The following is a 15328-nucleotide window of genomic DNA, read 5'->3' on the forward strand; positions in this document are numbered from 1 at the left end:
AAATATTATACACGACATTAAACAAAACCAAAACTGGAGCATGAAGTAAATAACTTTTCACATCAGTCTCTTGCTCTTACATGTACCTTAGGTTTTAAAATAACATCGATTGTTAAACAACATGAACGTTGTTTTCTTCCTTGTCACACATCCTGTTAGGAATATAATAAAAAATAATAATTTGTACAAGTGCACCAGACTGAGACTGGCCTGTGTTCAACAATGTCATGACTTCTGCACTGTTTTTAGTTGACTGGCTCTGCTGGATACTGGAAACCCAAATACTGAAAAGCCACAACAGTGTGCAGATCAGATGTAGACGTATTATGTAATGAGACTGACTGAGCAAAGGAAAGGGATGAGTTTCCCCTGAAAGTGTTCACTGGTAGAAACTTTGTATGTTAAAAGTGGCAACAAGGGGTTGTTTAAAAAAATGCATTAAAAACCAACTTAGAACATTTTTTAAATTTCCACAAGAAATGTCATGTCACCTGACAATTGTCTTGTGTTAGTCAGAGTATTTAGCCAAAATACCAGAGATAAAACAAAGTAATGAAAAAGACTTAATTTTCTCCACGCTGACAAACCCAGTTTCCTCTAAACTAAGAAAATATACAAAAAGTCCAGAACAGAGTCATACTTAAAAATAAGGACAGCCCCAAGGTGAAGTACAAAGTCAAACAGTAATTTCAGGGAGGAAAGAGACATTTTTGTTTAGACAATGGGGATCTGTGAATAATTATCCTCTAATGAGCCGCCTGTGGCAGAGAAGGTATCTAACTATCCTCTGTCCTGCATGTTGCACACTGCCTGCTGGTGGTTCGCCACATGTAGTGGATTCTCTTCTGGAAAACACCGAGCTAAATTGTAGGGAATCAGCCTAAATAGAACAAGATGACCCACCTCTATCTGTCTGTGTTTTCATGACTGTAGCCCATTTTCAAGGACTTTTTTTTTTTTTGCTTCAGAATAATTCAACCGTATTTTATCCCTGTCGCTCATTAACAGTGTGAAGTTAATTTACAAACATTTAACTTATGTTAAAGCAACACCCTAAGCACTAAATGTCTCATGAAGCACAGATCAATACACAATTCAAAAATAAAAAGAGCATGGTTGTCCTTCTAAAATTACAGACCAGCCAAGAAGAGCTTCAGAGATACGTAATGGAAACCACATGGCAACTGGACCTATAACGGAGCAATTTTGATCAGTGTGTGTTCATTTATCCGAATGGCCTAGTTAAAGAATAGACCAGACTCAAATTGAGAATCTGTAATGGAACATATTAATCAGCAATAAGACATATTGGGTTATGTACTGAACACTTAACAGACATTACTGCATTCATGTCAACACTCAACATTTCCTTTTTCTTCTCACCTTTAGTTCCAATTGGTATTCCTCTGCCTTTCAACCATCCAGCACCATTTACATCCCTTGAGTATGAAAGTGTAGTAATCTTGTAGTAATCTTTGTGAAATATACCTTAAGTGCATAAAGACTTCTGTAACATTCAGATTTGCTTCTAGGGTCCAGTTAGTACAACCGGTTAGCCAAACCTGCAGGTTTCAGGAGTGAGAAAAGGAACTGAGTCACAAGGGGAGAGAAAAAAACATCCTGACTTTGCTTTCACAAGATCCTGCAAAAGTTTAGCAAGTTTTTTACAAGATCACGCAAAAATGTTTAACATGTAATTATGGTAAATTACGAGACGTATAATACAACCACAGCAATGGAGAACACACACCCATGAGTGAAATTTATAGATTTTTATTTTGAGCTTGGCCTAAACTATAAACACATTAAATCAGTGGTTGGCAGAAGATGCTGTTTTCATAAGAGTGAGTGAAATCTCAAGAGAGTTTTTAGCACACAAAGACTCATTCAATGCAAACTCTACTCTGACGTCGGAGTTTTGGTTGGATTCATTAAGGCCCATCTGCAGCAATCAGGACAGTTTAGCAGGTGTTACTAAGGTCTGTGCTGTGTTTTCTGTTGAGATGTTTCACCTAATTAGACTAATTAATTAGGTGCATGTCACCATAAGTAGCTGATTTGGTATCATATCTTTAGTTCTTCAAAACGTAAACTTCGCCTTGGTGATAACCGTGTCAAAATAGAATTGCAGACCAAAGTAACACATCAAGCAAAGGCAACTCGATATTGTGAAGATTTGCATGATTTTGCAAGCGTGAGTTTACTTTTTTATGCGTTTTCTCAATGTTCCTTGTGAGGCTCAGTAGGAACAAATAAAAAATAAATAACTCTTCGCACACACAGAGAGAGCAAGCTCTTCAGGATTACACCATTATGCATCCTGCCTAGAGTCGACTTGTTCACAATGTTGCTCTTTGCCTAGAGGATCATCATTATGTTCCAGAGTTAGATAATATGACATTATCATTTGAGGTACTCTGACTCCAGCCTGACTCATCTGTACCTAATCTGCTTCTTTTAAGAGACCATGTAAAGTCCCTTTTGTCATTTATAACAAAAACATCCAGAAAAAGTAGAAAATACATGAACAACAAAGGCTTTAACCAAGAAAAAAAAAGAAAATCACGAGCTTCTTCCACAAGGAGCCATACATTTGTTAAATACCATTTAAATCTTTTTTATTTGGTAATTTTGGATAAACATTCAAATGAAGATAGTTTAACTAATGAGTCCTGGAATCTAATCCAGATACTACTTAGAGTTTAGCACTTACTGATCGGTCAGGTTTGCAGTAACACATTGCTGGACAAAGTCTTTTCAGAGATATTTGCCAAGTTTCTCTCAGCAAGTCCTTTAAAAGCTCAAGAGCTTTAACAAATTCTAACTAAAGAGGCTGGGCTGACTCACTTCTGTCCTGCAGATTTAAAACATTGATCTTACAAAAACGTAAACTTGTTTAACTTTAAATGGAAAGTGCTTAGTTCCAAGAAGACGGTAAGAGTTTAAGGGAAGGTGAAAGGAGCTAAATAGAGGCTGACGCTGGAATAAGACCTTTTAGAGAAGATTTGAGACATGAGGTTTGGATTCACATTTAACCATGACAGTAACCTCATTTCTATTAGCCATAAAATAGCGCAAATTAAAATGCAGAAAATAAATTTGCTGAATGGAAACGTGCCAGTTTAGAAAAAGCTCATGTTTTTTGATAAAATGTTTTTTGTGAGATGGTTTTTCAAAATAGATGTTTTTCGCAAAACTACAATGGAAAAACTCTTTTTGCATCACACATAATCAACGGCTGGATATTACTGCAGGCAAACACAACAAAGAAGGCGACAGGAAGTAGTAGAAAGTTGATGGTTTGTTTTTGTTTTTATGACAAGGTGCAGTTGGTTCCACCAAAGTTCTCACAGCATCAGACAGTTTATAAAAAGTTGTTTGTTATTTAAATGTATTGAATCCATAGTTCTTCTGTAAAATCACCAACGACAGCTTTTACAAGGGTGTAAGGGGAATGTCACTCCAACACCTGACTCAGACGCCAACGTTTCTTCTGATGGCTGAAATTTGACTATATCTCATGTAACTGTTTACTTCCATGATTTTCAATATCATGTTAGCATCTCATTGAAGTTTGCGGTTCTAACAATTATTTTATAAGGCACTCATATCTGGACAGAGTGGATGTATTTACAGTAAGTTTTATTGTTAAAAATCAAGAACCTTGTGAAAGCACCCTATTTTGCCGCCCCAATATTTATTTAGCATATATACAACAAATGTATTGGAAAGTTAGATCATTAGTGGTAGAATATTCAGGATTTCTGTCTGATTCCTGAGAGAAAGTTACATTATATTACCAATCATGCTATGAATGCTTTGGCTAAACATCTTGAGAACCATAAAGGAAAACCGAGAAAACCAAGGCTCCAGTTACACTAAGCTGGTTTTCAGGGAAGTGATAGGATTTTTGTAGTGATCCAGCTGCTTGTTTGCACTTCCTCAGTGATTAAAATATCTGATACTCCTTGAAACCAGTGGAACTATTCAGGAACATCCCCAGCCCACATGCACACAATGAAATGCTGCAGGTTTGTTCTACGCATGCACAGGCAGATGTTAGAAAAAAAAATCATATTATATCATATTGTGTTTGCAAAGTTCAACAGAGATGGACTTTGTGTTTTATGCAGATACTGAGGCAAAGAAGATCATGCTAAATCCACCCTGGTATGACATCTACACTGGATTCAATGTGTTTTGATGATTTCAACACAATGCCATCCAAATATGAAACTTTTCCCCAATCAACAATCCAAAAATATCAGCAGCTTCCAGACAGCGATTTTGTGTAAACAAATCCTGAGAGAGCATCAGGTCAAACAGACACCTGTTGCAAAGACCAATAGCCATGTAACTGACAGGCGTTAACACTCCTGTAACTACATTGCTAAGCTGTGCTAATACTCTGCACCGCATTAAGGCGAGGTGCTGCATTGCTGCCCACATCCGACCGCATCCCAACCCATCTGCGACCTCTGATTAGCACTCCCATCTTCTAGCCTCGTCCTCCCCCTTCTCATCTGATTTCACACCAAACAAAATCGCAGCAGTGTCTAATGGCTGGACCTTCCTTTCTCTTATCGCCTCGCAGCGGGAGCCACAGGCCATGTTGATGAACCTGGGCTGGAAGGAATCTGCAGCCGGCTCCACTTGACTGAGCAGAGCTAATGAGTTGGAAAATCCCACAATCGGGGTTTCAGGGTTCGCCATTGGAATCAGGCGAAACAGGTACTACAGGCGTCCAATGGAGCAAGGGTGAGAAGTGTTTCATTGAGAGGATTTTGCAAACTGTCAAACACTTTGAGAGTTGAAGCATTTGAGGAGTTTAGAGAGGAGAAGGCGTAGGATGTGGAGTATGCGATTGGCTGAAGGGATTTGCTCCTTTGATCTGTAAACCATGACTGTGCGAAGGGCTTCAGCTCTCAGCCAGGTGGACTCTGTTTATCAACCAGTTGTCAATCCCCCATTATGACGCCCCCAAGGTGTGAGATGTCTCACCAGATCCTTTTCTACATGCCTAGTCACACATTACACCTCCAGCCAGACAACACTGGCACAATCACAGACACAGAAACCAAAGTTTATGACCATGGCAGAAAGAAAAGCGTAACTGAGACAATATTTCTGACATTTTGGGAACCTGTGGCTGGACAGATTAATGCTCCAATTCTCAACAAACATTTATGTCTCAACCTGGTTTCAAATTCTAGGCAGACTCTTAATGTGTAGCGTTTATGTGTTCTCCATTTGGATGAGTGGCTTTTCTCTGGGTACTCTTGCTTCCTCGCAGTCCTATTGTCTCATTTCTCTCTGTGTTCCCTTTTGATATCATGTTAATCTGGCCAAGATTCACCTTCCTCATTGACAGCTGATGATGTTTCCAGCCTAGGAACAACTTAGTATATAAAATATAATAATAAAGAAAACATTTTTTGCTTAAAGTTAGAAAATGTCATAAATCTTGTTACAGTAAGCTTTTTAAACCTCTACTCAAACCAACAAGGCTTTGACAGCTCTTGTTGTCTCTCTTTCTAAAAGGAAAAATTAAACATTTTTCCTGTACCTGGCATTAAAATCACCAGCTCTGAGGAAAAACAAGGAAAAAAAAACAAAAAGTTCCATAATGTAAAAGAAACAAACCACAAACCTACACTGACAAGAACATTTTTACATGATAACCTTCTATCTACACTTTATAAAAAAATCCTCTTTATCTTGGGGATGTAATTGGCAGAAAGATCCTAATGGGGCTATTTAAATGATGCAGTTGAAAAGTAGCTGTTACTGGCTGCAGCTCAAAGCATTCTTCTGTGACATGTGCAGAACACGCAGACAGGGAGGCTTTTCCATTTGGTGACCTCAGTGCTTTGCAGAGCACTTTTGTGCTTTTCTCTCTGCTGTACATCCTGTCTGGATGTCTTCTTTGAGGTTATTCTCTGTGATCAAGTGTATCTGTTAATGTCCCTAAAAATGTAATAGTTTGTAGCAAAACAAGGAAGGGATGTAAGGTAATAATTAGTTAAGGTAACAATCAATCGCCAGTACTTTCCAGGACATGTTGCAAACATTGAAAGCCAAATATAATACATACTATACATACAACAAAACAGAGGCTTTTCTTTAATAACTCTTTTGAAATGTGGACATGTCAAATGGATATGTTGTGTTTTATTACACAGTACAGACCCAAACATCAGCTCCCCTGGAAACATGTGTAATCTCCATGGAAGTAAACAGGACAAGAGGCTGGACTTCTCCTAAAACACCATGAATGGTGTTAGAAACACTTTTTTCCAAAGACTTATAAAACAATTGGAATGTTAGAATTAAGCAAATAAAATAAAACCTGAGGGAAGTTGACACATTTCATGTTATGGCTACAAACGGATGTTTACCAGACCTCAGAGGCCACCATGGGTGTTGTTTGTGAGCATAAAGTTGATAGCAATAGAAAATCTGTCATTTTACCATCATTTCTAATTTTTTATGCTTTATCAGTTAGTTGAACAAACATCTGCTAATGTACCTGAAGAATGCAAAGCCACCGAAGAGCAACAAAACTCTCATTAGTAAAAGTGGGAATGTGGGAAAAAGTGAGACTTCATAGCTCTCTAATGTAAAGTAGCCTGTTGAGAAGCTTATTGGATGATAGTGAGCTGCTTCATGCACATCAGAGTAGCAGAATGGAGGACAATTCCAACCTTTGCTTGAATGCTCCAAGGTTTTTTGTTGTTGTTGTCACAAGCATTCATTCACTCCTGCATAGATTCAGAGAACTCTGATCCTGACATGTAACTTTTACAAAATATATGTTTTTACATATTAGTTAGAACCGTCTATGTTGTGGCAATATGATCTGAGTCAGATAATCTGTGAAAAATTTAAGCTCCTCTTCCTTTGGTTTGCAAGGTCACCAACCTGCTGCTCTGCATATAAATCTCTCTGGAGACTTTGACATCTGCTTTTCTTTAGGGTCGTCTACGTGTCATTCTTTAGCTCTCAGCACGCTTCAGGAACTTTAGATTTTGCTGTCCAATATCATGAGATTGTTTGTTCAATTAGTTTATCCCTAACAGGGACCATGTATATGAACATTAATCTCAAAGGAAAATATATTTTATGTCAGATTCCAGGTCTCAAAGCTAATTTCCATCTGTAATCACTGACACATGAAAACATATTACATAAGTTAGAAACAGCAAATTATACATTGCCTTAAAAAATTCCAATCTAACAAATAAATCATAAAGACAGTAAAAATAAACTCTTTTTATGTTTTCCTTCACACATTTTGACATATTTCTCAATTTTGGACATTTAAATTACTACAACTATCGCGCCACATGTCTGAACACAACTGAAGGAAAAGGCTTAAAAATAATTAGATATGCCCTTCAAATAGGAAAGTTGAAAGCCAAGATATATCCTGCAAAAGCAACCGTGTATTTGACATTTCATGCAGCAAAACCACAAGAAAGCATTATTGACAAAAGCTCTCGCAATGAAGAATTATTTTGTGAATATTTATATCTATATGTTTACAAGCTGTGGATGCAGCTGATAGGGTAAATATTTGTAAGTTTGAGGTTTAGTTGGAATTGTCTGTTTGTGTGGAGTTTTCAACTGCGTGTTTCCAAGTAGCTGAGCTTGGAGGCAATCAAACGCTGACTGTGTGGTTACCTCATACTATCACATTTATCATTCTGACATTCACCCAGAGATGTAAAGCTTTGAGGGTGAAAGAAGCTGTCACTCACAATTCTCTCAATATCTCAGTCATCCACTTAAAACTGCACATTTGGACAAAATAATCTTCCACGAGCTGCAGGGTCTGAGAGCAAAAAGGCTATAGAGAAAATCAAAGCATCAGAAAGGGCAAAAGGTTGAGTTGTGTGTGTGTTTAGTCCAGAGCCGTGTACGCTGCAGGACACCACTGAACACGTGAAGGGGATGAACACCCCCAACTACCACCCCAGACACCCACTGACTCTCCGCTTGACCCAGATGTCTCACACCTTCTCACAGTCCACCATCACCTTTCCTTTTGCCTTCTTTTTTTTCCTTTACTTTCTGAATTTTCCTTCCTTTATCCAAACCGTTTGGATCCTGTTCCGGCCTCCAGCCACGAGCCCCAACAGGCCGTGGTGCTTGCAGAGCCTGTAGTTAATGTAATGAGCCAAGGAATGCCACCTCTCCGGTTTGAAATTGCATGGAGCAGTATTAGATGACCAGCAAAAACACAATGCTGGAGTCTATGTGAGATCTGGTGTGTCTGCAGGGTACAAAAACAGGAGGCTGAGGAATGAAATGCAATCAAAGGAAACTGAAAAAAGGAAGAGGGAGAAAGGAGGATCAGAAACATGTTGAAGCTAAAGAAAGGTAGCTTACGCAAAGTCTGCAGAAGCAAGAATAAAAGCAGCATTTATAGATGTGACATTACATGTTTTAACAGGAATATCTTATCTCTACATCCAAACAGATGAGTCTTTTTTGCTCTCTTCCCCAGTGAACTGAATATAGACCATGATGGGATGCGTCTGTTCTCTCCATTAACCTGTTGTTGGTCATGATTCTTGCACCTTTGTCATCTTCTGTCTGGTGTGAAAGGTCAGTTGCATCAACCAGATGTTGCCAGTACTTTTATTATCTCTTTAATCTTTAAGTAAGTTTAAATTAAATTGTGCATAGGAATGAAAATATTTAAATGTACTTCTTCAATTGCTGATCCTAAAGTTACAGATGGTTACGAATAAAGATATAGATTACAGGGAACATCTGGGTTTTATGAGTACATCACCAAGCCACTTTTTTTATCCTCCAGGTGTTGTTAGGCAGCTTCAAGATGGTAATTTTGGGCTTAATTACGTAAACCATAAACAGGATCACAATGATTAACATGTAGAATATGCTCAGAAATTTTAAATATTTGCAGGTGAAGCAGTTAAAACATCTAAAACAATAAACGTCTCTGGTAATTTCTCTCATAGAAAATGCTTAACCCAAATTAACAACAGAGAAAAAGAGAATATATATCTATAATTTAGAGAAAAGCACAGCTGAAACAGTTCTGTGTGGATGTTATTTATCCATAAAAGTTGTTTTGTTGTTTTCAATGTATTACTGTTAATTCATTCACAACTTTTTTCTTTTCTCCACCTGGAATAAACTTGACATACAGGTTCTTAAATAACCAGTAAAAGAACTGGTTAAAATTTATAAGTATTTATAAAGGAATATTTCCTCTTTCTACCATTAAACTTAAAGCATTAAAAAACTGTTAAAAAGTGCCACATTTGTAAGAAAAATATATTCCTTGTTTGAGGAGCAAAAATGTGTTTGTACCCCTGAAGTTCTTGCCAAATTCCCTCTGACAATGCCAAGCAGCTTTTAGTGGAAACAGCACAGTGGTATTCTCATGGCTTAGCCACCGGTGAATAGCTAAAATACTTAAGACCCCACTATATACACTTATAACCAACTGTTTTAAACGTTCACACAGCAAATATATCATAACATGCATTAAAACGCACAGTGGAAACCTTCTTCACACTACTGGAAAAACTACAGTCTTCCTTTTCTCTGCTCTTAGGGCATCGTCAGACTGCATCAATGAAAGTAAGTGGTGTTAATACATTGGCTGCTTTGTTGTCAGGTGAGTTCTCCACAAAAATGTGGAGTTATGTTCCACAGAAAAACCCAGGGCCACTAAACGACAGACGGTAGTGTTGAAGAAGTCGCCTGGTAGCCAGCTTGACCTTTGGCTGTTCCTGGGTTGCTAAACATCTTATCCAATTCATTTCATCTATAAGGAACAGTCTGGACAAGATGGTTGAAACTTGGAGACAATTTACTTTTTTTTTTGTTTTTGCTGATTGGCCCAATTGAAATTCATTCGGAGAAATCCACTTCAATGGGAGAAAACTCAGACAGAGGACTAAAGGGAGATGAGAAACAGGTAGAATTGCATGGGAAGGAAATCCTTAGGCTATTAACAGCTGAGTTTGTCCCAGAAAATTACCCAGTTTAAAAAATATATACTAAGCTCATGGTAATTTGTTAACTTGCTAAAAGATATGCATCAATTTATTTGTCAAGTTGCATCTAAAGAAAATAAATAGAATTGCATCTAAATATTTGATAACTCAAAGTCTTAAAAGTTCATCATTAGAGATATTTCAGATATAAATCTTCAAAATACCAGTGGAAACATGCAAAACGTTGGTCAGCAATTATAGGAGCGGTTTGATTTTAATTTAAACAGATTTTATTTTTCAAAATTAATACTTCTTTTGGATTCTTTTATTGATATATTTTTTATGATTCTTATCTCATTTCCTGTTAGAATCAAAGTTCTTGATTGTAAAAAATCTATTTTAAGTCTAAATCTGAAGAAATTACTGTGTACTTATATTGATATTATGAATAGTTGGAGAGGTAGAGAGTGTGGCTCTTCAGCTCCATGTGGAATTTCTCACATCCAGACAGTAAGGGAAAAGAGTGGAGAAGGAAGAGCGAATTGCTGTATCCAATGAATAGATGCTGTCCTGTTTATTAATGTCCAGAGTACCTGGATCCTTAAGACGTTCAAATGTCAATAATGGGATGATAAATGCAACGTTTGTCCAAATGGTGCAACAAAATCCTAAACAGTGAGATGCCTAATGTTTAACAAAAAAGGGGGCATAAAGAAGAGAGAGGTCCTAATATTTAAGAATAAGCAGGAGGTTTCGTATATTGTGGTGAAAATTTAATATAATATACAATGTGTTTAAGTTGAAAAGTTTCTTGATCATTCATCAGTTTTGGTGGCCATTTGCAAAGAAAAAAATGGTTTGTATTATCAATACCAGGCCCTAAAACGCAAATTCACCATATGGGAAAAAGCTACTTTAAATTGTAGCCATCGTAAACTCACCAGTCTGCTTTTTTCCTACAACTTTTTCCATAAATTTGTGTGACTATGCTGCCCTCTAGTGGTAAAGTTATCTCATCGTCTTATGTTGTGTTAAGATGCTGGTGTGGAATGCAAGTACGAGTGGAGAAAACGGTGAGGTCAGTTACTGATTATTTATGAGGCGTTTTACTTATTAGTATCCGTTTCGAGTCCTGGGCAGTGCGCTAGCGAAACTATTTTTTGTATTTTTTAAAAGTATTCCCCCTTGTAAAGAAAATTGTTCATTAAGTCTAAGGGTTATGTGGAATCATAAAGTTCAGTTCACTTGGTAGATTGCTCTCCAATCTACCAAGTGGTAGACTTCTTGACTACAGTTTAACAACTGCACGTGAATAATTATTAGGAGTATTATTTTGGTGGTACTGGAATTCTGATTACCATGCGCTCTCTCAGAAAAAACTTCTGCAAAATCCAATTCGGACTTAAGTGTGACAAGAACGCAACAAATTTTCTGCAGACACGTCAGCCCGGCTAGCTCAGTCGGTAGAGCATGAGACTCTTAATCTCAGGGTCGTGGGTTCGAGCCCCACGTTGGGCGGACTTTTTCGACGCTTTGAGAAGAAAAAAGAAATTCTCATGCATTTTCAGTTACACTCAAAACATGCTTATATGCCTTTTGCTTAGTACATTTCAAGATAAATGTGTTATTTTAAAAGCCGTCATTTTCTCCGGAGACGCGCAGCTAACCGTCAACATGCTCACCACTGCAGAAAGCACAGTGGTGGGCGCTCACGTCTATGGGCGCATGCGCCTCACGCTCATAAAAAAACAAACAAAAATTGAGCCGTTCAGGGTTGCCAGATTTGACAGCTTCCAGTCTAAGAGTAAGTAACTGCAAAAAAACAAACAAACAAACAAACAAACAAACAATCCTAACTCTCAACCCTCTAATAAAGAACAGATTCGTCTAATAAAGCATGTATAGCCGTATATGTTTTATCCATAGTCTATCCTTAAAATAGTCTTACGATAAAAATTTTTGAATTGTAATTTATATTTATATTTTATAATGAGGGCCTGAAGATATTTTAAGTTTTCAAAATGTACATTTTTTCTGAGAACCAGCTATGGAATATTTAATAAATATTTACTTCCATATCAAACCAGCTTATGTGTCATTTTTAGAGTTTTAGAATAATTTAGAGAAACTTGTAAAATAGTTCACCCTGTACTTTTACTTTTAGTCGAATGTATTTTCATACAAATAAAAGTACTTCTACTTACGTAGAGAATGTACTTTCGACACCTCTGATTTTAAGTTAAATGTCCGTCCCTTTCCTCTTTACGACTGCTGCACGACAGTGACGAAATACTTTACGACTGTTTTGGAGGCTCTTTCAAAATGGAGTAGTCTACAGAGCAGCGTCTCAAGCTAAGCACACTTAAGCCAGTTTTTCCTCGACCCACTGGCTGTGAAACTTTAAAAGACTGTTCCTCGTTTAAAACTAGTAACACGTACAAAATGACAGATGACAATAAATCGGGCTCCTTGGGGTTCTTCTCGAGTTACGACGATTTGAGCGACAGCAGCAGCGACTCGGACGAGGAGGGAGACAGTCGAAAGAAGAAAGCGGGGACAGAAGCTGAGGGGAGCGGGGCGCAGTCCACCGCCAAGCGGACTGCCGGTGGAGCTGCTTTACCAAGGCCCGACGAGCTGTTCAGCTCCGTGTCCAAGCCCACTTTCCTTTACAACCCACTGAACAAGGAGATAGACTGGGACAGCCTGACTGTCAAACCCCCTGAAGAGGTAAAAATAGAAAGCTATAATTTAAAATTCTATAATATAAAATAAGTGGGGGAGGAGAAATTAGAAATGTTACAGCCAATGTAATGAAATTCTATATAATACTGTATTGTGTTTGTTATTTGCTAATATTCTATGTTCTGTTTTTTATTATTATTTTTAGACAGTGTCATTTAAAAAATGGCAAGAGAGAAGTTATGGCTCCAGAAGACATTCAGCGGTACAATAGAATGGTTTAGATGAGAGCATATTTGTTAGAAATCAAATTCCAGACATAGACTCAAATGAGAAAATGCATCAAAAATTAAAAACAATTTTAAGGTTTCTACTGTACTGAATCTGACTGAGCTATTTCTATCAACTAAACTCCAAATAAAATTCACTGAGATTTGTGGTTGCAGTGTAACAAAATTCTTAAAGGGGTGTGAATACAAACTATATCAATTATTAAATGTCATTTAGGGCTGCATAAAGAGTAATATTGCAACAGTACATTTTATTTCATTTAAGAACTCGCCATTTGAAGGTCAAGGTAAACTGTAGAGGCTGAAAGCCTGAAGTAAATATTGTCTGATAAGCATTTATGCTGCCACATATCTTCACTCTTGTACTGGAAACGTCATTGTGACTTTGTAAGCAGAACCTTAATGTCCTCTGTTTCCCAAGGTCCATGAAATCTTCAACTAGTCTGTTCCAACTGAAATGAAACTTTTCATGGTCACTGCTATGTTGTAGTTACTTTATACTTTCTGAGAATTTTTTTTTTTTCAGAAGAGACACCACCGATTTACCATTTTGTCTTATTATAGCTTTTTCTAAGGCTCCTTCTTCATGCTGCAGCTTTATTGCAACAAATCTCGTCTTGTACAGTAACAGCACTGATAGGACATGTGTTGAAGTTTCAGCTTACAATTTTTTTAACCTTTTCCTCCTTGTGTGCTTTTTTTTTTCCTGAAGCCTGCAAGAGAATTTAAGCCATGGAAGACAAATGCAGTGCCGCCTCCAGAGACCTATGCTCCAGAGCCAGAGAGGAAGAAAGGGCCTCCACCAGGAATGGACATGGCCATAAAATGGTCCAGTGTGTATGAGGACAACGGTGACGACGCGCCCAAAGCTTATTCTGGCAAAGCCCGGTTCTTACCTGCAGAAGAACAGCCCTCTGACTCAGGTGAGTCCTGCAGGATGACATTCATTTCCACTTTTCATGATTTCCTGGAACACTCTGACATAAAACCTCATTTGCAACATTCTAAGTTTGTCGTTGATGCGAATTCAAACTTTTCTTTTCCCGTTTTTCCTTCCAATCTGCCTACAAGACGAGGAGGAGTCTCAACAGTCCTCGATGTCTGCCAAGAAACGACGAGTGGAGACGTTTCAGCAGAAGGAGAAAAGGAAGAGGGATTTGGGTCAAGCCACTTCTGACAAGAACTTTGTAGAAGAAGAGAAAAGAATTCTCAGGCAAAAGGTGGAGTGAAGCACAAAGCGCTTTATGATTTAAATATGTCACCACAGAACATTCACAGATGTCATCATTTTGGACAAGAAAGTAGAGTCCTGCAAAAATACTGTTAGTGTTTGTTAGTGTTTATCTGGTGTGATGTCTGATGTCTTGCTTTTTAAGAACTGTTGGTTTTGTTTTCAGATGTTTTAATTAGGTTTCCTGTCACTGAGGAGTATGTATGAGAAGTTAAAATGTCTAGAATAAAACCTGATTTGAGACTTTTTGTTTAAAAATGTAATAATTTACAGTTTGCTCCTGATTTTCAAAATGTAACTACAGAATATCAAATTCTCTGGATATAGCTTTATAAATATTACAAAAGGAAGGGACTGAAGACTTACTTTTACACACGCAATTTGAGTTCATTTGACTTGACCGTAAAGCAGATGAATACATTGTTGCTCTAAGCAGCAAGAATAAAACCAAAAAAAAGCTCAAATATTTGAATTTAAAGGCATGCTGACAGTCTGCCTCCAGTATTTTATGTAACATAACTGTGGTGTTTGATTATTTGGCTTTATTTGTACTTAGTCGTTTCTATCATGAGTGTTTTTTCAGTATTGTATTGTGACTCTTCTTCAAATGTTTAAATGGGAATAAATTTAATAATATCAGTTTTTAAACCTATTCTTTCTGCATTTGAGCACCTGGTGGCGCACTTGAGCTGCTTTATAAACTCCTGCCATACCTGTGCCGAGTTTGGAAACTAGTGAATACCTGTACAGTGATGGCAGAAGAATTTTTAGTGAAATATGTTTTGAAAAAAACATTTTTTTAAAAGAACATCTGGATGCATCATGATACCATTTGGCAAACAGCCCAGTGATGAAACGACTTCACTAAAGCTCTTCCTCTTCAACAATTCTTATGAACACAGGACATTATGTGAAAATCCTATAATATTTTTCAAGCCTAAAAAGTAATTAATAAATTTAGGTGCCCTAATGTATGCACTCAAATTTGAAATGCCAAAAAGTATCAGTTATAAACAGGGCGAAAAAGCTATTATACTGGAAACCAAACATTGGAGAAGTGCATGTTATGCATGTCTTTGTTTCCATGGCGATTTCTGTCGTGGAAGTATGAAGTTTGGCAGCAGAAGAGTAATTTAAAGTTTAAAGTTATT

At 37.4% G+C, this 15328-nt stretch overlaps 1 protein-coding gene and 1 non-coding gene across 2 annotated transcripts; both read left to right on the forward strand.

Moving 5' to 3' along the window:
* The first annotated feature begins 11422 nt into the window (after nucleotides 1-11422).
* trnak-cuu (transfer RNA lysine (anticodon CUU)) lies at nucleotides 11423-11495 on the forward strand. Its single transcript has one exon. It is a non-coding gene; the product is annotated as a tRNA-Lys (tRNA).
* Nucleotides 11496-12253: 758 nt separating this feature from the next.
* Nucleotides 12254-14816, forward strand: cunh1orf52 (chromosome unknown C1orf52 homolog). The gene is made up of 3 exons (XM_015008564.2): nucleotides 12254-12704; nucleotides 13659-13869; nucleotides 14018-14816. The coding sequence occupies exons 1-3, from the start codon at nucleotides 12420-12422 to the stop codon at nucleotides 14173-14175; spliced, it is 654 nt and encodes a 217-aa protein (XP_014864050.1). The 5' UTR covers nucleotides 12254-12419; the 3' UTR covers nucleotides 14176-14816.
* The last annotated feature ends 512 nt before the right edge of the window (nucleotides 14817-15328 follow it).

The sequence above is a fragment of the Poecilia mexicana genome, unplaced genomic scaffold (assembly GCF_051168715.1).
Source record: "Poecilia mexicana isolate PSO_F unplaced genomic scaffold, ASM5116871v1 scaffold_4, whole genome shotgun sequence".
NCBI lineage: Eukaryota > Metazoa > Chordata > Actinopteri > Cyprinodontiformes > Poeciliidae > Poecilia > Poecilia mexicana.